Source organism: Typopeltis vanoorti, chromosome 8 (assembly GCF_054136105.1).
Source record: "Typopeltis vanoorti isolate ZY-2024b chromosome 8, IOZ_Tvanoo_1.0, whole genome shotgun sequence".
Classification (NCBI taxonomy): Eukaryota; Metazoa; Arthropoda; class Arachnida; order Uropygi; family Thelyphonidae; genus Typopeltis; species Typopeltis vanoorti.
Genome location: NC_143556.1, coordinates 152,836,154 through 152,863,046, shown reverse-complemented (window position 1 = coordinate 152,863,046; position 26,893 = coordinate 152,836,154). Strand labels below are relative to the sequence as shown.

The window sequence follows — 26,893 nt, the reverse complement described above, 5'->3', positions numbered from 1 at the left end:
AAGGAATGTGATAGGATATACATGGAAGTCTGTTATAGAAATGGAACAAACATGGATGTGTATGCAGCTTAAGAATTCAAGTGACCAGTAGCATCGCAGTATTTCAATACTTGGGCCACTACTATTCAGTACATTGATAACATGAAGTGATTTGAGGTGGATTTCCAGTTTATTTTTTCAGTGATGCAAAACTGAGAAGGGCAATAATTAAAAGGTGATGTTCAGAACTGGCATAAAGGTTTAAACAGACTGGCGTTGTGAGCATTGGAATAATCATTATCATTTTAATGTAGCAAAAGGGTCAGTTAAGAGTCAAAGCTAGATAACTGGGAGGAGACCTCCACATAACTTCAGGAATGCAGAAAACCAACTAGGACTTCTAACATAATGTCCAATCTCAATTTCACACTATGCACCCCATTGAAGGGATTCCCTGTGTATTTGATGAATGAGCATTTTCTCCTAGTCTGGGACTTAGCCAGCCATATAAACCAGAAACAAATATGGTTGTGCAACATGATGAAATTTCATTCCAACAGGGACATTGCCTGATTAAATCAGACCCCCCCCCCCCCCGATGGTTTCATTGTGCCAGGCAAACAGTAAAAAGTAAGCTACAATAAACATAAACACAAACTCATTGTCAGCAGAATTGAAAATAGGCATTACTAACATAAGTATCAATGGAAACAAAGTTCTATTGGCATAAGAGCTAGAGGTAGCATGGGTTTTCCTCCCAGAAACTCTGCTTTATCATCCTGCTTACAGGCAAATCAGCGATTAGAACACATGCAATGTACAGACAAAAAATATTGGTGGATAGTTTTGTGTAGTGGGAGAATTGAGTACTGGGGGAGACAGTGAGATATTTGTAGTGGAGTGTGGTTCTTTCTTATAATAATAAGAAAAACTAAAATAAGTGTCATATTTCTAGGTGGTATATGCCTTTCATCACCAGTGAAATACCACCTTTTTTGCTTATTAGAGACCTGAAGTGGCTGTAGGCATGTTGGGTCTACTAGAGCAAGGATTACAATTTCTGTCTCCCCACTCTTCCCATGTGCAGCGAGAGTAATATCCTCAATTACATACCAATCTCACTGTAGGGGAGCCCAGACCCCCTCCCATGGGAAATATTTCCACAGGCTGTCTGCTGGTTAGTACATAGGACTGAACATGTTAGTAATAAATCTGGAGGCTTTCCAATAATCTAGCATCAGATCTTTCAGCCACATTTTTTTCCAGTTCGTGATTGTAAGGAGGTCTGCGCGGTTAGCCTAGTGGCTTTGCGCTTCGCAACCATATGCCTGGGGAAGGAGTGTCCTAGGTTCGATTCCCGTCGGAGACGTGAGGAGCTGAAGGATCTTCCTCAGCCATAGCCAAGTTAGCCGGTCTTGGGCATGGACAGTAGGGTTTTTTCCGCCAGTTTATCTGGTGTTTTTCATCCCGCAAGCAGGCAAACCGGCCCCTTGAACACACATGGATACAGCCAAGAATACCTTGAGGCATAGGAGTGACCATTCTATCCTCGTATTTCGGTTACGAAATCCAAGCATGCTTGGAAGGTTGTGGCCCTTAAAGGCCTGTTAAAGCCATTGGGATAGATAGATTGTAAGGAGACCAAATACTGTGACTGCAGTATAAGGTTGAGGATACATGCAGACAGGCGATCCAGTTCCCTCTGTATGGGTAGTATGTTTGCAAGTCTCTCAACTCTTACTGCATGCCCCACTTACTTTTTATCTCTTTCTCACCAAATACAATGGATCACAACCCAAAGAACTGCATTTTTTCTGCAGATCACAAAAAATTCTCTCACAAAAAATTGTTTTAAAAAACTTATAAAGAACAAAAAAAATCCATCCAAAAAACTATAAAAAGCATAAAAAAATCCAACCACACAATCCACCAACATTCTTACCAAAAAAAAATTCTGCACCCACTTCACCAGTTGCCATGTCCTAAACAGCAGAACTATGTGCACCACCTCATCATCATCATGGTTTATTTACAATTTACAATTTGCAAATAGGGAAGCAAACTAAATAAATAGGAATAAGAAAAAGTTAATTATTATATATAGCTTTCCAGGCTTCTCTGTTTTTAACCAGTTGAGTTATTTCTCATGGAGAGAGAGTATCTGTACTGATAAGGTGCCAATATACTGCGCCAAAATTATTTAGTTGGTCCACTTCTCCGTCTTTGTCCATTTGAGGGACATATAAAACTAAGATGTCAAAGTATGGAGAAGGAGGATGTCTCAGTTGATGTCCAAACCAATCAAGTTGACATCTGTGTTGGGTTTCAATCAAGGGTATTTGGTTTGCCTCTTCTGAAATAGTGGAATTGCGAATGTGATCCTTCCAAGAGTAACCAAGTAACATTCTTAAGCAGGTTGTATTAAAGCTATTAATGGTTTTTATTGTTTTTGTTGGAAACATTCCATGTTTCTCCACCATATAAAAAGATAACTGAGATGTTGCTTTCTTTGTAAAGCCTAATTTTTGTTTCCAAGGTAATGAGGGGCGATTTCCATATATTTTTTCTATTCCTGTGTTGATTGTGAGCTTTATATTTTTTTAATATTATGTCATTTACAGTATTATTTATATTTGAGCCTAAATATTGGATGTCTTCTACTTTTTCTAAAGGTTGGTTGTGTTCTGTAATGATGGAACCTTGTACTATATTTGTGAGTCAGTCATCAGAACTGACATACCATGTCAGATTGCAAAATGTTGAATCCTCACTGTTTGATCTGCTTTGACTCATAATTTTTCTACCAAATCAACTCTATCACTCTCCAAACTCCATTAACCACTCTGATCTCTTCAAGTATCTCTCTCTCTCTCTCTCTCCCTCCTGCAGTCAAAATACCACAATAGTCAGGTCATCCTTCTTGGGGACTTCAATGTTCACAACTCATATTGGCTTTCCTTCTCCAATTTCAGCAATCAAGCAGGCTGGAATACTGATTTGCCATCAGCAATGACTTATCACAGATAATCAATCTCCCTACCTAATACCTCACAACCCCCTTCCAATTTGCCAACACACTGGACCTCTCACTAACAAGCTACCCTTCCAAGTATACTGCGGATGTCAGTTCTCTTCTTTGTAACTCAGATCACAATCTTATACCACAGAACACCCTTCACCGACCAGTTTTTCGGTCTTGTGTCCTTTGGCACTACAAGGGTGTGCCAAATGGGATAACCTCCATGAGTTTCCCATAGTCCAACTACTGCTTCAGTTCTTCTGGTCCAAACACTGCTCAGACTGAATTATAGAAATCCTCCTCACAGGAATGAAGGGTATCATCCCTTATTCCACTCCAAATTCTCAGCCACCATCCAACCTTGGTTCTCAAAAAAAATGTGTAAAAGAAAAAAGTCTACATACCATGAATGGCTCAAGACCAAGGGAAGGAAGACAGCCAGAAAGGTCTAATAAAACACTGAGTTAATATCTCTAATCTTGAAAAAAATTTTGTGTATGTTTAATTACTCTTCAAGGATATAGAACTCCGAAGTTAATATTTGAAAGACAATATAATATAGCTAGCCTTCGTATATCAGAAGCAAAGTGATATATGTTCCAAGGTGCAAGATAGAATCTGCAGTGGACTCCTTTTTTATTGGAATTCTCAATTAAATGTATTACTTTTGTCTGTGCAATACTTCTTCATACCTACTTCAGAAAATGAAAGATAAATGCATTAAAGAAACTTGCTTAAGGAAACTAGAAGATAATATTCAAGTATATTGGTCAAGTGAGTGTTTCTGATGAAGATGTTAGACCTGATGCTCAAAAAAAATGTCTAATATGAAAAGCAGTTTAATGCAATCTGACTTGATTTGGTGGACTGCTGAAGTCACATTTCTGTGCTTCTCCGAGAACAATACTTGTGTTAGATTTTTTTCCTGAATTTTTGTCAATTTTTTTTCTGGGTGATTCCTTATTCTTTGAGTAAAGTTATTCTTTCATTCATCCCTCCGTAGTGCTATTGTAGTGTAGACAGTTATCCATCTGCTCAGACCATATTAGTTTCTTCTCTGAAAGCAGTCACATCCTTCAGCAACAAAATTAGCAAAACTTTACATTCTGCTCTTAAACCTAACTCTCCCCTAAACCCAAACCACAAAATTAATCCTTTGCCCTTCCTTAAATCCAGAGTACTCGAGAAAAATTTCACATTCTCAAAATTTATAATATTTACATGTCCTTCAAGCCTTACCAAAAATTAGCTACTCTTATTCACATGGCTCCAGAAATACTATTTAAATTTACTAGTCACAAAAATTTTACTTAATCATACTGTGAATTCTGGTAAAAGGTATATGTATTATTTATATAATACTTGTTATAGCAAAATTCAAATTAAGTGCAATAATTTGACTGCAACAATAATTTTATTACATTCATTGGAAGAGTCCTCCTTGATCAGATAATGAGAGTGAATCAGATGTTTAAAATAAAAAACAAAAAATACATGTATTTTTTTTTTCCTTTTAGTGTTGCATGGTGATCAGCATTCATTTTAGAAATTATGGACTTTACAACTGTGTCATAAATAACTTTTAATTTCCCGACATTTTGATCTTTATATTAAGAACATCATCTGGAGAATATACAAATATACAGGACAAGCTGAGTTACATTACACACAGTAAGCTAGAGAAACAGTGATTTGATCACAGGTTATTCTACTGGCATGACCTCTAGTGAAAAAAAATTACAAATTAATTAATTATTTAGAAACTACATCAAGCTAAATTCTATTTATGATAACATGAGCAAACATTCTTTCTTATAGATAGTTTGCTTTCAGTAACAATGATATCCTATTTTTAGCATTACAATTGTTATTTTTGATTTAGGATCCTGGATTATCTACAGTCCTGTTTAGAGTTACTCTTAGAGAGGAAGGTTCCATGGGTCGAATATGTGCCTTCCATATGTTTGAGATTTTTAGACCATCATTATTATTCAGATTTGGGTGGTTGATGATAATCTCACAGGCTTCCTTAAATTTGCATTCATACCATGTTTTGATGTGATGTAAACAACTGGTGCTTTTCCAGTCAATTCTATGTAAGGTGTTCAGGGCATGATCAGAAATGCCAGCTTCACCATAGTTAGTATATTTAATGGGTTGTTTATGTTCTTTTTGTCTGATAGGAATTGTGCATCCTGTTTCCCCTATATATGGTATATTACAGGTGCAATAAATGCGGTATACTCCAGGGTGGGCCAGCAGAGGGAGTGGGTCTTTGGATGACTTGAGTAAGCTTTTTAATTTTACAGGAGGTTTAAAGGTGGCTTTGAGGTTGTATTTTTGTAGTATTCTGTTTTAATCTGATGTCCCTTTAATGTAAGGAATGGTTATAGTTTTATTGTAGTCTAGTTTATCTTGCATTTAAAAAAAGGATGGACAAAGTTTTTTCCAGACACAATTCAAGGTTTTTTGGGAAATTTCACCCCAAGAATCTCCGATAATCCTTACAGCATCTAAAACATTAAACTGTTTCTAAAACTCTTTAACAGACAATAACAGTTGCTCCTACTCATAGTAGGAGCAACTGTCTCACAACTTCATTTTTATTGAGGTCTTGTAGAGAATTTTGTTAATAGTGTTTTGGCTGTAACCATTTTTTAGAAAAGTATTGGTGATAACTTTAAATTCGTCTTTCCATGCATGTTCATTGGAGCAGAACAAGGCTTTGAAGATAGGGGCTGAACCCCCCCCCCCCTTTCGAGTCATCAGAATTCAAGGAGAACCAGCCTACCAGTCCGGAACATGGGGGTGTTGGGTGCCGTAGCTCCACCCCTAGTAAATTCTATAAATTTATTTTAAAATTAAAATATGAATGAATTGAGATATTTGTACTATGCAGTAAAAGTGCATTACTAGTTGTCTTGTGGTTTTATTTACCAAGTTTTGAGTCAAAGATATCAGTATTACATTTCTTTGTTTCACAGAAAAATGCATATGTTCTAAACTACTAGTCAGTAAATATTTTTTTTTATTATATTACGATAAATTTAATAATTTGAATCTGTTATCAAATGTTATATCATGTTTAGTATAAGATTGAATTTTTTTCTCCTGAAGCTTAATAGCTCTTCAATGCATTTATTATTATAGGATTATAAGCATCCATTGGAAGAAAGCAATCCTCCAATTGTAAGCCCAAGCAAAATAAGTGTAATGTTTCATCGTGTTGAGCAAATTCTTCAGTGCCATAACATATTTGGAATTGCAATGACACAATGCATAAAACAATGGGATCAAGATGAAAAGATTGGTGATATTTTTGTTGCATCGGTGAGATGTTTCTGTTTTAATGAAATATGCAAAGCATGCATCCTTTATAAATAAATGAGTGTTCTACACAAACTTAATATAATATAGTTTGTTCTGGAAATTGTTATTTATAACAATAAGTTTGAAAACATATATACCAAAATGAAAACAAAGTGAAATTATTATTTTTTATGTGGCTTCCACCTGTGGAGAGGTTTTTCTATAAACTGATAGTATATTCGTATTGTGGGTGAACCAAGGATTTTTTTTCTATTTTTATTAATTTTATGTATTTTTTTGTGTGTTTTTATTTGTTTTACATAGGATGGAAACTCTGCCCTAGAGACCAAATATGGAACTTTTTCAAGTCACCTCTGGCTTGAATTAAATTGATTATGCCCATCATTCTGTGAAGAATGATGGTATAAGAATGAGTGAAGGTATCTGCTAGTAAAGGTTCAATGCTTCTAATAAACTAACTAGCCTGGTTGGCCGAGTGGTTAGCACACCTGTTCTCCAGCCATCGGGTTGAAGGTTCGAATCCCACTGTGAACATGCACGGGTGTGATTGTCTTTAGGGTGGGGATGAATTTCATTGTCTGATGTGAGATCATTGCCCTGCTTATTTGGAAGACTGAAGTGGCCTGAAAAAGTTCCATGTTTGGTTTCTAGAGCAGAGTTTCTGGGCTATGTAAAATATAAGTTAAAAATACAAAACAAAAAATATATAAAAATTGAAAAAAAGAATAGGGGAAAAAATCCATAGCCCACACATGGTACAAATCATACTATAGCTTGCAAATAACTTTTCATAAGTGGGAACAATATATATAAAATTGAAAATTCAACATGACTGTGGGATTTTGAATTATTAAGGTATCCAAAAAAGGGTATATGGTTATTGGATTCACATTCAGTAATGAACAAAAAGTTTATTTTCTCTAGGAACTGAAGTAATTCAGACTCGGAGTGGAACCAAACTGCAAATATATTGTCAACAAAACATAACCATATAACAATAAAATTAAATGCAATCTAATGAGTAATGGATGCAACCAATCTACCATTCAAAATATTATTCATAATTGTCATCCTTCTACCAGACTACAATCTGTTATAAAAAGAATTTCAATACCCTACCTTAAAGGACACTCCGAAGCACATAAATAGCACAGATTCTTCACAAATTCAGTCTAAATACTTCCTTCAAGCCATGTCAGAAACTGTCTTCCTTCTTACCTTCTTCAACAGATACATTACCATTTTTTTCCTTCTTACCAGGTGTCGCGACGAACTCTTTTCTGTCATGTTCTAAATCTATCTAGTTTCAAGTCACCTTTATGAATAATACAACTAATTACGAAATGATCACCGATCCAAAAGTAGGGAAATTTATATTTATACTGCGCCACCCTATTCTTAGATTAGTCTATATAAATAGTAGGATCAGTTCTAAATTAAGTTAGCAGTCATCTCATTAGGCCGAATCATCTATTATCATTTTTACTTGGGGTTCCCGCTAGATTCGAATATTTATGAACGGTGCAATAATAAGGAATTCAGGCAAACACAATATTTAGATCAACAAAATAAAACATTTAATATATGATATGGTTAACAAATACAAGAACTCTATTTTAAAATGGAACTATACAATTAACTTAACACTTCTTCTTAGGTCACTGATGCTAATTCAATGTTCTAACTTTCATATACTATTCACAGTCTCAAAAACACAAATCTTCTTATCTCAAGTTAATATAACAATTTCACATCTTATTCAGTCTTCACAAATCTATCAGCTCAATGTTTATATTCACAGCAGGCAATAAACTACGCAAGCTATATTCCAAGCAAATATATTCCCGGACCTTGAGCATCGGAGGTATGTTACAGTTAATGCTAGAATAGAGAAACTTATACAACTACTCTTACCAGACAAATTCTTCAATACATCAAATTATTGAGAGAGCACTTATGAATTAACTTAATTAACATTAGCGGAACACACATAACAAATATTCTCCATAGTTTAAACTATATTACTGTAAGTCGCACTTCACTATTCCAAACAACAGTAATTAGGTACTAATATCTTTTCCTGTTCACTTTTCTCCAAGTAATCAATATAACCTTTTCCTAGGGCAACATAGAATTTAATCGTAATCCAGATTAACTAGAACTAATCAGAATTTTCGCATTGACTGTCCAGTTTCCTTTTATCTGATTACGGCATCAACCTTTCTTCATAACAACAGCAGTTTTCGCTCATAACATTAAACTTTATGTTTCACTACTTATAGGTTCACTTCCGAACACTATACTCATAAATCTCTGCCCTGAGGATTATATAATCTTGGTTCCGCAAAACTCTCTCCTCACTCCTTAATAATAATTCTTCTCTATACTTTTCTCTATGACCTTCCCTCTTCTCTATATATCTATCTCTCTGACCTTCACTCTTCTCTCTATATCTATCTATCTGACCTTCACTCTTCTCTCTATATCTATCTATCTATATATGACCTTCACTCCCACCTTACGTTCGAACGCCACGCTCTACTCCACTCGTGGTTGTTTACGCGTGCGTCTCCATGACAACAGACTGCACGTAAAAATTTCGCTAATGTAATGTATGGTCTATTATTATTCATGAGTGATTACATAACATTAAATATTTCACAAATAAAAACAACAGAATATTTAAGCTACTTCTTTAACTTTTTGATTACGTATACAGTTAAATATAAATTAACACTTTACGTTACACCATATATATTTAGTTATACAAAATTCTAAACATATTATTATTTTATAAGTTAATAGCAGGTCAGATTTTGAGTAAATATTTAATTAGTAATTCTTATTTAAGGAATAATAAACAATTTTATATAAACCATGATTAATATTTAATAAGCCATGTTAAATGTGAATGAAAAATAATAAATTACATAACATGGCTTCATTCACAATTTAACACAGGTGTCTATCAGGTACCCTGTTCATGTTGTCTTTGTTATTTTGGACAGATTGGTTATTTTCCTTGATTAGAATCAAAGAAACATCAGAATGTTATTACATTTTTGGAATCTGACAAGTCTGGCCTTGCTTCTCATGCTCTTGACCCAAGGCATGGGATTCTTTGGAACCAGACAAAACTTCTTCATTCCAGCAAGTTCAAATATCGCCTTTTCCTCAAAATGTGTAATGCTTGCTATGAAATCATCTAAACCTCAACTGCTAAGACTTCATACCAATCTCTAAATTTTGGGAAATGATCACTATTAAATGTTCATGATTTAGTTTTTTATATTTTTATTAATATTTAAAATTACTTTTTATCTATGCAACTTTTTACAGTTCTTCCTTTAAACTCTAATAGTGTTATCACATGCTTCAGCTTTATTTATGGCAGAAGCTAGTATGCGCATGCTTTGACTCATTATTGATGAATTTTGCATTCAAAACATGAATCACATTATTGTGATTCATGTTTTGAATGCAAAATTCATACAAACATCACAAACCAGTTTAGACAAGCTTATAAAAATTCAGAAAAATGCCGCTAGAATCATATGTGGACTAAGGAATGCAACTCCTGGAAAAATAGCAGAATTCAAATCCAACCTTGTTCCTTTAAAAATTAGGTGGCAAGAAATATTACTAAATTTGTAGAAAAAAAGAGCCAGCCTTGCACATCATAGAACAAGTGAACTTTTTAAAAAATTGGCAACGAACAAACAGAATAAAGAAAAAATCAGCAATGCATGAAATCATGGAAAATAAAATCCCTTGGATTGTTCAAATAAAATAGCTAACTACCCAGCATTTCTTCCAAATCAAGACAGGAAAAATATAGTTATCAATTTTGAAATAGGGAAACATGAGAAAAAAAAAAGCCTAGAAAGCCCTGAAATCTTGAGATCATTAGCTCTTTCAAAAATAATCGAATATGGACTTGGTAAAAATCTACACATGGCTCCAAAAATCCAAATGCAATTCTGGGAGTGGCATACTCATCTCTGGCTCTCAAAATATAGAACTAAAAACAACTAACAGTATTGGATGCAACTCATACCATGCAGAATTAATAGCCATTAAGATAGCACTGCAACACTTCGATAAACAAAACTCAAAGGAATTTATATTTTTCTCAGATTCCTTACCAGCCCTTCAAGCTATTAAGAATTGATACACTAGCCATCAAATAATACTTAGAGACATAGCAAAAAACATAAACAAGCTACATAAGGATTCCGAATTAATTTTCCAATGAATTCTATCCCATGTGGGATTAAAGGGAAATGAAACTGCAAATGAAGTAGCAGAAAGGACTACAGTATCAAGTGATACCACTGATTTTGATCTTTTTAAAACCACTCAAAAAGAAAACATAAGAAGAACAATTCTCCAGGACATGACTAATCACTGGTATTCAGCAGAAAAACCAGGAGCTACCATCCACTCCAAGTTTAAGCTCTGTGCCACTACCGTGATCTCTCACCTCAAGACCGGCCACACAAGACCAATCAAGTTTAGCAATGGCATACGTCTTCCCCATCTGCAAAATATGTAACATCGAGGAAGCATTGCCAATGCATTTACTAAATTGTATGAATATTTCCAAATGTGAACTTAACCCAGAAAAGGTGCTGGATAAAATACATGAATTTGACCTCTATAATCTGGTGTAATAATACCATGGAATAATTAAAAAAAAAAAAAAAAAAAAAAAAACAATGTTTTGAATACAGTTAACAGCCTGTCTCTCTCATGATGTCTACATAATGTGGGATGAAATATATTGGAGTTAATGAATAAAATTCTATATAATTTTTTTACATGTGTGAGCCATGAAGTTTTTTTTAAAAAACATACCCATTGTGTTTCTCTTAATATTTGGAGTTATACATGGTTTCAAATCTTGTAGAAAAGCGCCATTAAAACAATACCAAAGAGTACAGTGATATTCATACCTTGTTGAATTTTTTTTATTTCAAAGAAATCATTATTAACGTTGTTAGTATTATAAGTTTTGTAATATTTGGCCACTCATTATCTATTCTTTAAGTCTGGAATTTCATCAAGCAGTAATAGTTTAACAGAACTAGTCCATGTGATAAAAAAAAAAGTTTTGTTAAAATATTCCTTTGGACTGGTCTTTTAGTACTTCATTTCTATTTTTCTAATTATTCTGTCTTTTTAACATTCTCTCAACAAGCTTTTGTGATTCACTTTTCCTTTTTGCTCTCCATTCATTTACTAGTTGTATGGACTTTTTGTATGTACCCTCATTTCTGATCTTATCACATTTTGCTTTTCCCACATTTTTCTAATTATTTTGTCTTTTTAACATTCACTCAAGCTTTTGTGATTCATTTTTCCTTTTTGCTCTCCATTCATTTACTAGTTGTATGGACTTTTTGTATGTACCTTCATTTCTGATCTTATCACATTTTGCTTTTCCCATAGTTTTCCAGAGTATTTTCATTTCTGTAGTAGTGGTTAACTGCTTCTGCCCTTGTTTCAGATATATGCAAGTAGTCTTATCATCCTTTTATATATACTTGTCTTAGTTACAATATTTGAATTTTTATTTTTCCATATTGTTCTATTTATACAACCAAAAATTTTGTTTGCCTTAAAGTGACTGCTCTTTTACTTCATTTTCTGTTATTCATTCTAAATTAGTATGAAAGTCTAAGTACACATATCAAGGGCCCTCATCTTTGTGAGATGCATTCTGTGCATATTAAAAATGAGACTTTCATAAAATAGCATACAACAATTTTCATATTCTAAACATTTTATACAAGTATTCACATTTATTTTAATGGTACCTGTATAATATGCAGTAAATAGTTAGCAAGGTAGACATTACAACACGAGGAAGATCCTGTTTGTGGATTGTTAGGATTGACTGGATCATCCTTAGAGGAAGTTTTCTTTCTTAAAATAAGAAAGGAGGGTTGTTTGAATTTCTAGAAGTACACCTCTTCTAATAGAGTACTTTCATTCCTAGTCAGGATCGATGCAACCTAGCCTCTGCTGGTATCAATGAATCCTGGCCAGAATTTTTGTTGCTGCTGCTGGTCAAATATGCATCCAGATCTTCCATTTCCTCATTTGTAAGAGGCTGAGAATGGCTTTCCTGCAAATTCACATTATTTATGCGCAGTGTTTTCATGCTCCATCTCCTGAAAAATTTCAGTTATTTTATTTGCAGTAAGTCTGTGCAATCATCTCTATTACTGCCTTAAAAGCATACCTTCCATAGTTGGTGGAAATGCCAACTAAACGTCTGGATTGTAGGTGACTTTCATCTCCCAGTGAAACATCACCACTTTGCTTATTGGAGGTGTGAAATGGCTATTACGGTATTTCTTCTTTACAGCAGGGTCGGTGGTTTCCATTTCCTCCCTTTCTTTTAGGATGAAGTGTGGGTGGTTGCTTTGCAGGGCATACTCTCCACTCAGTTATTATTGAACTATGGAGCCAGTACTTCCTCCTTTTGAGAGTATGTGTAAAGTAGTTTCGGCATGTCACCAGATAGTAACTTGGGACCGAACATGTTGTTAACACTTTGGGAGGCTTCTTAATCATTTGATGAATAAGCCTGCTGCTTGCTATGCCAGATTGTGCCTGGAGGGGTCCAAGTATAGTGGTATGCAAGGGACAAAATCAAGGACACACTTGAATTGCTGTCTAGCACTCCTTGGGTTGAGGAGATTCATGTCCACAGGCCCCATCACCCTCTATGACATGATACACTGTAAATTTTCCCAGCATGCCAACATAAAAGACAGCATAAGAAATTATGAGAAATTATTAGAAAAATCTCCAGCAAAAATCAAAACAAAAAAACTTCCACATGTCGATTTTACAAACACCCAGAGTCTTAATATGGATGGACCTCTACTTACAAGATTTTAGGATACTCGTATTTATGAACATTGCACAAAGTAACAAATTTTGGCTCCTGATTCATGTAATGAACATAGAATCCCAACACTAGCAACATTTTATACTAATGAAGTTCATGGATCTTTTATAATGTGCAACAGAAACATTACAGACATTATTGAAGAAAAAATGAAACAGTTTGAACACAAGAAACAAATCTTGAATTCTCAGTGGCAGTCTCTGAAGTAAACATTGATTGATTCAGCTATTGTGGTATGTGATGAAGCTGTCTTCAAGGATAGAAAAATAAGGGCACCATGGTGGGAATAAGATGTTAAAGAAGCAGTCCTCGAACAGAAGAAAGCATGCCAAAAGTTCATAGCAAATAAGTTAGCAGACACCATGAAAGAATACAGAGAAAAATGTAAGAGAGCTAGGATAAAAGTAGCTAAACAAAAGTTGTGGGGAGACTTTAGTAAAGAATATAGAAAATAAATATTCCAGAAGGTGCACAATATTCGGGAGGCTATTGAAAAAGCTCAGAAATGGAGGAAAGAGTACTGTAACAGGAATAAAAGATGATAAAGGTCACATGAAAACTGAAGATAAGGATATCCTAGATGTATGGAGAAATTACTTTGAACAACTGTTAAACGAAACAAGCAGTGACAGAAAGTAGTAGAAAATTTTTGAGAAGAATGCAATCCAAAGAGGAGTACATATCAATACTTGAGGTACTAAAAAGGTATCAAAAACTTGAAATGTGGAATAGCAGCTGGAGTAGATGATATCTGACCACAAATGCTTAAATATGGTGATATAAAAGTTTTTCAGTGGCTACATTGCATAATTCAGAGGGCATGGTCAGAAGGTCGAATTCCAGATGATTAGAATAGAGCTCTTACAGTTTCCACCTATAAGGGAATAAAACTGAATGTGAGAATTACAGAGGAATTTATCTACTAAGTATTCCAGGTAAGGTTTATGCAAGCATTCTTGAAAAGATGCTCAGAAAAATTGTGGAAGAGAAACTTGGAGAACAAGCTGGCCAAATAAAGGTTGTTGAGATCAGAATTTCAGTTTACGACAAATAGTTGAGAAATCATGGGAATATGATAAGATCTGTACTTAGGTTTTGTAGATCTGGAAAAGACTTATGACAAAACACTATGAATATATGTGGTAAAATGAAACATTATACAAAACAATACATAGTATATATTTAAGTATTGATTGATGGACCTATGGTCTGAGTTTGTAAAGAAGGATTTGCATAATGCTGTTAGTCTGTACTTAAATGGTTTTGGTGTCATTACCAAGAGTGCCGAACCACAAAATCAGGAAATCTTAAGCAGTTAAGGTAGATGCAGTTGAATATGTGTGAAGGCATCCACAAGGTGAGTGTGAGAATGACCAACAAATGCAGAATATGGTCTCGAACAAAAATACCAAATAGGGTAGTCAATTCAGTAAGTAAAGGACCTAAAGTGATGCTACACTTTCTATGTACTAATGCCAGAAGTACCAGTTTCAAGAGGGAAGAGTTTTTTGGCATTGGTTAGTGCAACCTTGTCAAACGTTATAAGCATTAGTGAGACTTGACTAACAGCAGATGATGCAGTTACAAGGATAAAATGTGAAGGGTTTGTTATTTTCAGGGAGGATAGAGAAAATAAGATTGGGGAAGGGTACAACTGATGAAAGCAAATGAAATGCAGTCAAAAAGAATAAGCAGGAGAATGGCTGCTCTTTTGATGCAGTCTGTTCTGAGATTGAGACCAGTAAGACAAAAGATATGATTGGTTGCTGCTATATGACAGGGGGTTTCAGGGATAATCAGGAAGGCATGCATCAGCAATGAGAATTAGCGCAATGAGGTCAGGTTAAGTAATTATTATGGGGCACTTCAACTATGGGAATATAGATTTGGAAGAAAGAAAGAACACATAGCAGGAAGGAAATGGAATTTGTGCACTTACAGAGATAATTACTTGAGGCAGTATGTGTTGGAGAAGACTCAGGATACAAGAGTATTTGATCTGGTTATGGGAACAGAACTATCTCTAACCACGGTAGCCACATTGCCTCTGATTTGAGAGAGTGATCATGTAGTCTTGACTTGGCAGGTTGTAAAACGTGAAGAATTTTCTGTCTAGAAAGTACAATGCAGTTGATGATGACAAGCTTAGGAAGAAGCTTGAAGCTGTGCCATGTCATAAAACTCTCAAGGATAGGATACCAGCATTGGATGGGAGATAGTTAAGGAGCATCTGGAGGAAGCAATATCAGATTGTATACCCAATGTCAGAAGGGTTAATCATGTAGGGATTAGATGGATGAGTAGCATCATTAAGCATTAGCTTGGGGGGGGGGGGGATCATTGTGGAGGGTATTATAAGGAGAAAGGTGAGGAAGGCAAAATCAAATAATGAGAAGAAACTAGCCATGGAAGTGAAAGGAAATCCCAAACATTTCTTTCACCACATGGCAAGTAAATGTAAGAATGGCTATGGAAGGATAAGCATAATGGGTGGTGTGGTGTCAGAAGCAGACAAAATAGCTCAGGTTAGTGACCACTTTGCAGGTATATATTATCTAAGTGTGGTTACTGCTGTGACGTATGACAAGAGCTGGGAACAAAAGTGGATGAATTAGAAGTTCTTAAGGTATTGCAGAATCTTAGCATAAATAGCTGTGGGATTAGATGGGATATCAGCTCATGTTTTATGAGAAGGTGCAAGGAACTGGCAGTTCTTCTGACTAAGTTCTTTAAGTTAAGTTTCAGTTCAGTCAGATTTCCAAGGGAGTGGAAAGAGGGCAAAATAATTCCTTTGCATTATGGAGGCTCTAAGATTCCAGTAGCAAATTATAATAGACCAATCAGTATCTCAGGAATGGTGGTAAAAGTACTAATACTTTTACTACTAGTAGTAATATTGAATGGGTGGATATGATGTGATACTCTGTGAGGGGCAACATCTCTTTGTGAAGATTATTAGTAAATTACTAAAGTTGTGCCTTAATAATTTACTAACTTTTTTATAATAGAGTGACTGCTGACTGGATAAAGGGAATGGCACATGGAACTGTTGTGGAAATTAGAACAAATGGGGATGGATATGACACTGGTTACATGGATACGAGAGTGGTTGATGGATAGATACAAAAAATTGGTATATGGAGGTGCAGAATGCAGGTGTGCTTCAAGGTTCTGTGCTATGGTCATTACTGTTTAATACATACATCTTCAAGGCCCACCTTTCCTAATTGGGTTGTGGGGGGGGGGCAACAGCTGCAAGAGGAACTTCCAATGGTCATGATCCTCTGCCACCAAGCTCAGGTGTTCTGGTGGGAATTCCCAAACGTGTCCACCCAAGGTTTTGGATATAATCTATCCAGCGAGTCCTTGGCCTTCCACGTGGCTTGGCAAAGAGGGCCTGCTGAGGGAGCCTCTCTTGTGGCATTCTGACCAGGTGCCCATACCAATGTAACTGTGATCTCTCAACATGGAGAAGCAGCAGTTGAGTATTGAGGGTTTCCCGAATTGCAGAGCTTCTGACTCTTTTGAGTCTTGTCAGCCCCGCAACCCCTCGAAGGAACCTCATTTCAGCCGCTTGGATTTGTGTCCACATTCTTTCGGTCATTACCCAACTCTCATGACCATAGGTGAGGTTGGCTACATAGACTGTATTGAAGACAGCCAGCTTTGCCTTCTGGCTTAAATACACGAATCCCACTTCAATACTACTGAACGGCCAAGCTCCCGTAATATTGAGCTTGCTAAGGCAATTCAAGTATCTAGCTCTATGTCCCACTTTCCATCATTCGTGAATATGGATCCAAGGTATTTAAACTTCTCCACCTGCCTCATTGGGACTCCACTTATATGTAGAGTGCACTGGTATGGTTGTTTTGAGACCACAAATGTTTCAGTTTTGGCCACACTGATCTTCATTCCAGCGTCTGCACAAACAGCCACAAACCTATCCAGGGTCCACTGGAGGTCATCTGTGGAAGTAGAACTAGGTCATCTGCAAAAAGCAGACGTCCAATGCTACATCTTCTAATTCTGACACACTCACTGCCTCAGCTGTGCCTATCAATCCAGTCCATAAATATTTTGAAAAGGAGGGGTGACAGAACACACCCTTGGCAGAGGCCAACAGAGACTGTGAAGGGTTCAGACTTTGTGCTGTTTACCCTGACACAATACTCTGGGCATTCATACAGGGACTTGATGGCAGCTAATAGTTGGCCATCCACTCCATACTCCTGTACTACTTGCCAAAGCTTATCCCGAGGAACCTGGTCATATGCCTTCTCCAAGTCCACAAAACGTGTAGACATTCTTGGCATATTCCCAAGATTTCTCAAAGACTTCCCTTAAAGTGAAGATTTGGTCAGTTGTGCTTCTACCAGGACAAAAGCCACATTGTTCTTCCTGGAACTTTGACTCAACTATGCTCCTGCATTGTCTTTCCAAGCACCTAGTATACACTTTCCCAGGCAGGCTGAGCAAAGAGATGTGTTAGATCTGAAACGCCGACCTCACTCTAAATGAGGTCACCTTTCCAGAGTCTAACAGAAGATATCCATTAAATTAGCATACTTATTATTTGGCACAATATAACTATGTTTTAAAAGAAATAACAACTGGCAAATTAGAGTAAGAACTGTTTGTATTGTAGTTAGTGATGTAATTGTAAGTCAACAAAAAGGGCTCACATGAGAGTAATTATCAGTGAATTTCTACACGTGAAAGAATGCCAATAATTCGGTAAGAAGGGGCAAAGGTTGCCCAATACTACAATAGCAGCATAAGCGTCCGTGGGTGCCGCCTCTAAGAAAACATCAAGACGCATACATTCCCGGAATTGGAAAGCCCCGTATGAAGAACGGTGAAGTGACCCAGTCGGGGATGAATCGGAAGGGTGAAAGGAGAGGTCAAACTCGGAAAGGTGGCACTCTTGGGCAACACAGAATTGAACCCCCCCCCCCCCCCCTTGTTTGTTCCTGTATTCTCACTGTGTGCTTTGAGTGGTCATCGTGATTCAATTCTTATCTTTAAGAGCTGATCTCCGAGAAATCTCAGTATGGCGCCACCACAGAACACAGTGAATCTTGAACACAAGCCGTCGGTAAGGAATAGCATCGACGTTAAATCCTTAGTAAAGAAACCGAGCAACCGATCCAGGGAGAGCACGTGATTCCCATGTGGCAACAGAACCGAGGCAGCCAGAACTTCGTAAGAAGGAAGGACAGAGAAAATCCCAAAAGAACCTAAAATAGTGTAGATAAGTACTTTTACATATTCTAGCCATTTAGAGAACTTGATTAACAGAAACAGAAGAAAGTGTAACTCGAAATTTTGTAAGGATAAGCATGAAGAATTTTTATATCTGTGAATGACTCCATACCATTAGACTGAATTCTAAGAACTATTAACTTACTGGAGATTCTGTCGTGACCTACTCAAGGGAGATTAATAATGTGTCAAATACCTAGCTGGCTTCTATTAAGTTGTAAACTAAATATTTGATAAATTGAAAGAATAGTGTTGTAGAGATTAAGAAATCCATGTTTATCTAAGAATGAGACAATGAGAGAAAAGTTTTAAACTAACATTAATATCAATTTTGTCTTTGTATTGCAATTAATTATGAATTCATTAAATTTGTTTGTTACCTTCCATGCTTGCTTTTCTGACCATGTTGACTGACCTAGACCCTTCATAAAAATACGAACCTGGTGATCATATACCTGTGTGGGGATATCCTAAGTAAGAAAGGAAAGGGTGCACGACTGCAAACAGACTAAAGGAAAACCTACGGCTTCTGATTTCAAGCGAATTATATTAGTAGCATCTGATGCTCTATAACCATCCTTAGGCTGAGTTTGACTCTGTCCTTAAGCCCAGGCTTTAAGGACAGAGGAACAATTTTACCACTACTTTGGAACCTGGGTTAATCTAAGACTCATGTTAACTCCCTTGAAAATTTCCTCAAGACACATGGCGATATACCATCAAGTCCCATGGTCTTGTTGACATAAAGTTTACTCAATACCTCATTCACCATCATTGGTTCCTCCCCAAATCCCATTGCTCTCAAGTAGTTTTGCATCATGTTACCATTACAAGGATGGACTACTTTAAGGAATTGCTCATTAAGCACCTCTACTATATCCTCTTCAGTGTTTATCATTTTCCCCTTATCGCTGACCATCATCCTCCCACAATAATTATTCCTTCTGCTGTTTTCATATGCACATTTTGCTATTTATATTACTTTGTGACTTCTCTGAATGGTGGCAATGTTTATCGGTTTGTTTGTTTTGGGGTTGGGGGCAGTAATAGAGATAAGTAACGGTGTCCCTGTTCTTTGAACAGCATACAGAATGACCCGTATTGCATAAGAGACTGCTGTGCAGTGCATGTGATTTTCTTATTCTGATCTTTCGCCCCTCTGTTCATGCAACAATTGTACAGTCAACCCCCGCTCCTCCCAATTATCTAATACATTACTCTGCACAGTAAGTTCCCTCTCTCTCTCTCTTTACGGTCCATTGTGTCAGAACTATTAGTCAAGAATAAAAGCTATTTGTATTTTTGCTTTTCATTTTATTATTATTACTACTATTCTTACAGTAATCTCTGTCGAGTCAGTATACTCAATGTAGGAGGCCCACTCAATTCATATTGAACTATCATATTGAACCTGCATTTGAAATCCACTCATACTTGTAAATGTGTTATGCTTATGTTTTACTAGTAATTGTGTTATAATTTTTATGTATAAATCTTGGTGAAATTTATAGGAAGAAATTAAGTTATGTAGATGAAGGTATATTTTCCTGTTTTGCTTTGTATTATATAAATTATATTGTATTTATTTTTCTTGGATGTTTTTTCTTAATACTTCATTTTTAGCTGTGTGATGTCTTACGTTTTTTGTTTTTTTACCCCCTCCCCCTTGAAATTTTCGTTTTCATATATATTTAAATAGATAGATGGATAGTATTTTGTTGTGATTTAGTGGATTGTTACATGGCTGAAGACATCCATCACATGACTGTTATGCAGGTCACCAAAATTTCTGCAATTCTCGGTTATCAGAGAGAAGCTCACCTCCTAGATTTGTACCGGTACCACAAGTGCTTTTCAGTAGTTATTTCTGTGAACACTTTTGCGACATTTGACATTCATTGTTACAAGTTTACTCCCATGTGTGTATAAAGATGTTCCACATCTCAAAATGGGTGTTTTAGAAGCATAGAAGACGACTAGGTTGTCATATCCTCATTGAAAGATGGTGTGGAGATGAAGAATAGAGCATATTATTATTATTATTATTATTATTTTCGGGCTACTCCAGGGAGTCCTTAGACTCATCGAGGGAGGCCCTAAACATCATGTCCACACAACTATACGACATTCTCACAGTATCTATCATACCTTGCCTTGAACTCGCTCACTGTCATAGCACCCACAACAGACTCTGGCAGCTTATTCCACTCATTTACCACTCTAAAAGTAAAGAACCCAGCTCTAACACCCCTGCTAACCACGCTCTTGCCCAGCTTCCATGGGTGTCCCCTAGTTCTCCCACCACCAGTCCTGATCTCAAAAATATCATCTGAATTAATCCTATAGAATCCTTTTAGCAATTTGAATGTCTCAATCATATCTCCCCTTTTCTGCCTATCAACTAGTTTCTGCAACCCACAAATCTTCAACCTGTTCTCATATGGTTCATTCCATAGAACTGCTATCATCTTAGTCACTCGCCTCTGGATCCTCTCCACCTCCTCCCCATCAAGAAGGAACCGAGGTGACCAAATCCGGGCACAGTAGTCAAGATGAGGTCTAATCAAGGCTTTGTACAGAGGTACAATAACTTACAATAACCATAAAGGACGTAACTGCGTCTATTAGAGAGCAAAAGGAAAGGGTGAAAGAAATGATTGTTGTGGCAGGTACGAATGATTTGAAAGGAGATAAAATGGAAATGATAGAAGACCTGAATGAATTGTTTGAGGTAGCAAAAGAAAAGAGTGAGAGAGTTAGAATGATTAGTCTTTTGCCACGGTATGACAGTGAAATGTTTAAAAGGAGGGCTATAATTGCAAATGACTTTATGCGTGGATTATGTATGACGAGTGGTGTGGAATTTGTGGATGTGTGGAGTGAGTTTGATGGGCGAAAGGATCTATATAAGATGGATGGCTTGCATTTGAATGGTTACGGTGTAAGAAGACTTGAGAAAGTGTTGCTGAATGTAGTGGATGTGCAAATTCAGGGAAACTAGATTTGTTGGGGGGGAGTAGAGATACAGTCCTTATGGAGGCAGTTGAATGTAAGAATGAATATAATATGCCAGAGCAAATAAGGACTACAAATCTGAGTGGGATAGTTAATATAAGCATCAAGGTAGGGTTGGGGCTAATGGGGGTCTTAAATTCATGTACACTAATACTAGGAGTATTAGGAACAAGAAGGAAGAGTTTTTGGCCATGGTTGGCACTTCCAGACCACAGGTTATAGGTATTAGTGAAACATGGCTGACGGTAGATAATATAACTAGTGGGATTGAATGTGATGGGTATAGTGTGTTCAGGAATGACAGAGAGAATAAAATGGGGGGAGGAGTATTGTTGATGATAGCTGATGAACTCCAGCCAAGGAGAATAGAAGTTGAATTGCTGGATAGAGAAAAGAGCACATTTGAGGCCATTTGGTGTGAGATTGTGGCTAGCAGAACTAAATATACAATTGGGTGCTGCTATAGACCAGGTGATGGAAAAGATGGTGGTGACAGTATGCACAAGCAAATAGAAGAAATGGGTGGAAGGAGGGTGATTATTATGGGAGATTTCAACTATGGTCGCATTGATTGGAGTGAGGAGAGGACACACGGGAGGAAGGAACTGGATTTTATGCGGTTATTAAGGGATAACTATCTGCGACAGCATGTAATGGAAAATACTAGGGGTCAGAGAGTGCTTGACCTAGTAATTACATCTGAGGATTTGGCTGTAACAAATATGACCACATTGTCACCAATCGGTGAGAGTGATCATAGGGTCTTAACTTGGGAGGTGGCTAAAGGTGTAGAATTTTCAATTAAGACAGGGTACATGTGGAATTATCGGGCTGGAAAGTATGACAAGCTTAGGAGTTTGATTGGTTCAGTGCCATGGCATGTACAACTGCAAGGACTGGAAGTTGATAGGGCATGGGAGGTAGTTAAGAAGTGCTTGCATGAAGCAATGGCTGACTGTATACCTAGAGTCCGAATAATAAATCAAGTAGGGGTTAAATGGATGAATAACACCATTAAGCTTGAGTTGCAAAAAAAGAAACAACTATGGAGGGAATTTAAGGAATAGGGTGACCGGCAGGCACATGAACGGTATAAAGCGCAGGCCAGAAGGTTGACGAGTGTGGTAAGAAAAGCAAAAAAGGATTACGAAAGAACATTGGCCATGCAGGCTAAAGAGAATCCTAAACAGTTTTTTAGATATGTAGCAAGTAATAGGAAAAATGTACATGGCAGATTGATTTTAAAGAATGCCGATGGTAAGGAGGTAACTGAATCAGTTGAGATAGTTGAGTTACTGAGTGGGCACTTTGCAAAAGTATTAAATCCAGGCGGTGACATTGCAGAAACGAATAAACCAGTAGATTATACGGGAATTGAGGTTAATGAAGTGGAGGTGAGTAGTCTATTGCATAACCTCAATGTCAATACATCTGTGGGATTGGATGGTATACCAGCTCGTGTTGTACGAGAAGCAACTAAAGAATTGTCAGTACCCTTGACCATTTTGTTTAATTTGAGTCTCGGGTCTGGGTTAGTCCCGAGCGAGTGGAAAGAGGGGAAAATAGTTCCACTGCATAAAGGTGGTTCCAGGACTGCTGTTGTGAATTACCGACTGATTAGCATATCAGGAATCACTGTCAAGGTCTTAGAGAAAATAGTCAAGAGGAAAATACAAGATTGCATAGAAGAAAATGGGATACTGTATCGGGGACAACATGGTTTTGTGAAGGGTAGGTCATGCCTCAGTAACTTGCTCACGTATTATAACACAGTGACGGCTGAACTGGATAAGGGTAATGGGTTTACGGTGATTCTACTGGACCTTGCCAAGGCCTTTGACAGGATTCCACATGGAATTCTAATCAGTAAATTGCGGCATATGGGAATGGACATAGGGTTGGTGAGATGGATAGGAGGGTGGTTGACGGAGAGATATCAGAGAGTGGTTTACTCGGGAGTAGAGTCCACAAGGCGGCCTGTGACTAGTGGTGTGCCACAAGGATCTGTTCTTGGACCACTGCTGTTTAATTTGTTCATAAATGATATAGGAAAGGATCTGAGAGGAACAGTTCATTTGTTTGCGGATGATGCGAAGTTGGGTAGGGCAATAGTGAATGCAGATGACGTCAAAATTTTGCAGGATGATTTGGATAGACTGGAGGTCTGGGCTAAGGAGAATGGATGTCAGTTTAATGTGGCAAAATGTAAGGTTATGCATTTTGGGGTGAAAAGATTAGCGGCAGTTTATTGCATTGGTGGAACCGTGCTCCAGGAAATTGATGAGGCACGAGATTTAGGAGTGTTGGTAGATAAGGAATTGAAATTTAGGGGACACATTGCAAAAGTGACCAAAACATCTCATCAAATCACTTGGTTGCTGAAGAATACATTGACAAGCAGAGACAAGCAGGTTTTTGTTCCTCTGTATCGAGCCTTGATAAGACCCCATCTAGACTACTGTGCTCAGATTTGGTCACCTAGGTTTCTTCTTGATGGGGAGGAGGTGGAGAGGATCCAGAGGCGAGTGACCAAGATGATAGCAGGTCTGTGGAATGAACCGTATGAGAACAGGTTGAGGATTTGTGGGTTGCAAAAATTGGTTAATAGGCGGAGGAGGGGAGATATGATTGAGACATTCAAATTACTGAAGGGTTTCTATAAAATTAATTCAGAAGATATTTTTGAGAACAGGGCTGGTTGTGGGAGGACTAGGGGACATCCATGGAAACTGGGCAAAAGTGTGGTTAGTAAAGGTGTTAGAGCTGGGTTCTTTACTTTTAGAGTAGTGAATGAGTGGAATGCGCTCCCTGAGTCTGTGGTGGATGCTGTGACAGTGAATGAGTTTAAGGCGAGGTATGATAGATACTGTATGAATGACAAATAGTTGTGATGAATATGATTTGGGGCCTCCCTCGATGAGTCTAATGACTCCCTGGAGTTGCCCGTAATAATAGTAATAATAATAATAGTAACTTGCTTGTACCTCTGTACAAGCAAGTTATTGTACCTCTTGTTGTTGAAAAATACCTCTACTCGTTAAGGTATTTTTCAACAACCAAGTAAGTTGGTGAGCTGATTTAGCTACTTTTGCAATGTGCCCCCTAAACTTCATCTCCCTATCCACCAACACTCCCAAGTCCCTGGCCTCATCAATCTCTTGGGGTACAGTTCCACCCATGTGGTATACTGCTTCTAATCTTTTCACCCCAAAATGCATAACCTTACATATTGTCACATTAAATTGACATCCATTCTCCTTAGCCCAGAACTCCAATCTATCTAAGTCATCCTGCAAGACTTTGACGTCTTCTGCATTCACTATCGCCCTCCCCAACTTTGCATCATCAGCGAACAAATGAACTGTTCCACTTAGATCCTTCCCTATATTGTTAATGAACAGATTAAACAGCAGTGGTCCAAGAACAGAACCCTGCAGCACCCCACTAGTCATAGGCCATCTTTTGGATTTTACTCCTGAATAAACTACTCTCTGATATCTCTCCATCAACCACCCACCTATCCATCTCACCAACCCTATATCCATTCCCATATGTTGTAGTTTACGGATTAGAATTCCATGTGGTATCCTGTCAAATGCCTTTGCCAAGTCCAGCAGTATCACTGTAAACCCATTTCCCTTATCCAGTTCAGCCGTCACCTTGTTATAAAACTTAGCAAGTTACTCAGGCATGATCTACCCTTTACAAAGCCATGCTGTCCCCTGTAGAGTATCTCATTTTCATCAATCCATTCCTGTATTTTTCTCTTGACTACTCTCTCCAAGACCTTGACAACAACAACTCCTGATATATGCTGATCGATCGGTAATTTGCAACCACAGTCTTGGATCCTCCTTTATGCAGTGAAACTATTTTCCCCTCTTTCCATGCCTTCGGGACTAAACCAGACCCGAGACTCAGATTAAACAACATGGTCAAGGGCACTGATAATTCCTTAGCCGCTTCACGCAAGCCCCATGCCAGTATACCATCCAATTCCACAGATGTATTCACATTAAGGTTCTGTAATAGACTATTCACCTCCATTCATCACAATTCCCGTATAAACTAATGGCTCCTTCATTTTTTCAATGTCTCCACCTGGATGATATACTTTTGCAAAGTGCGTGCTCAGTAACTCCACTATATCGACTGGTTCAGTGACCTCCTTACCATCGTCATTTCTTAAAATCATTTTGCCATGTACAGTTTTTTTCTTGCTTGCAGCATATTGAAAGAACTGTTTGGGATTCTCTTTTGCTTACATAGCTAGTTTCCTTTCATAATCGGCTTTTGCTGTTTTTACTGCACTCGTTACCCTTCTGGCCTGCAGGTCACCCCTTTCTTTAAATTCCCTCCACGGTTGTTTCTATTTTTGCAGCTCAAGCTTAATGGTGTTATTCATCCATTTACTATTCAGCCCCTAGGTGTACAATCAGCCATAACCTCCTGTAAATGCTCCTTGACCACTTCCCATACTCTATTGACGCCCAGCCCTTGCAGTTGTACATGCCATGGCACTGATCCAAGCAATCTCCGAAGCTTGTCATACTTGCCAGCATGGTAATTCCACATATACCCTGTCTTAATCAAAAATTGCACACCTTTAGCCACCGCCCAGGTCAAGACCTTATGATCACTCTCACCAATAGGTGGCAACATGGCCATATTCATTACAGTCAAATTGTGAGATGCTATTACCAGGTCAAGCACTCTCACTCCCCCTAGTATTTTCAATTACATGCTGTCTCAGATAGTTATCCCTTAATAATTGAATAAAATCCATTTCCTTCCTCACATGTGTCCTCTCCTCCTTCCAATCAATGTTACCATAATTAAAATCCCCCATAATAATTACCCTCCTTCCACTCATTTCATCAATTTGTTTATGCATACTAGCTCCATTATCTATTCCATCACCTGGTCTATAGCAGCACCCAACTGTATATTTTATTCTGCCAGTCTCAATCTCACACCAAATAGCCTCAAATGAGCTCCTTTCACTATCCTGTAATACTTCAATTCTCCTTGGTTGCAGTTCATCAGCTATCATCAATATCACCCCTCCCCCCCCATTTTATTCTCTCTGTCCCTCCTAAACACACTATAACCTACAAATTCTATCCCACTAACTATATCATCTTTTGTCAGCCATGTTTCACTAATGCCAATAACCTGTGTCCAGGAAGAGCCAATCAAGGCCAAAAATTCTTCCTTCTTGTTCCTAATACTCCTGGCATTAGTATACATGAAATGCAGTGATCCCTTTGTTCCACCCCTATCATGATGCATTATTCTAAATGTCCCATTCCCATTTTTTGTCCTTAGTGCTGGCTCAGGTACATTATATACATTTTTACACT

General features: G+C 37.4%; 1 protein-coding gene across 3 annotated transcripts in view; it reads left to right on the top strand.

Moving 5' to 3' along the window:
- Positions 1-26,893, top strand: part of LOC150104441 (uncharacterized) — a 328,160-nt gene that overhangs the window by 212,305 nt on the left and 88,962 nt on the right. For all 3 annotated transcript variants that reach the window (XM_090397017.1, XM_090397016.1, XM_090397015.1), the window contains one exon: positions 6,149-6,328. In XM_090397017.1, coding sequence (XP_090253143.1) covers positions 6,149-6,328 — 180 coding nt within the window. The remainder of the gene's footprint in view (positions 1-6,148; positions 6,329-26,893) is intronic.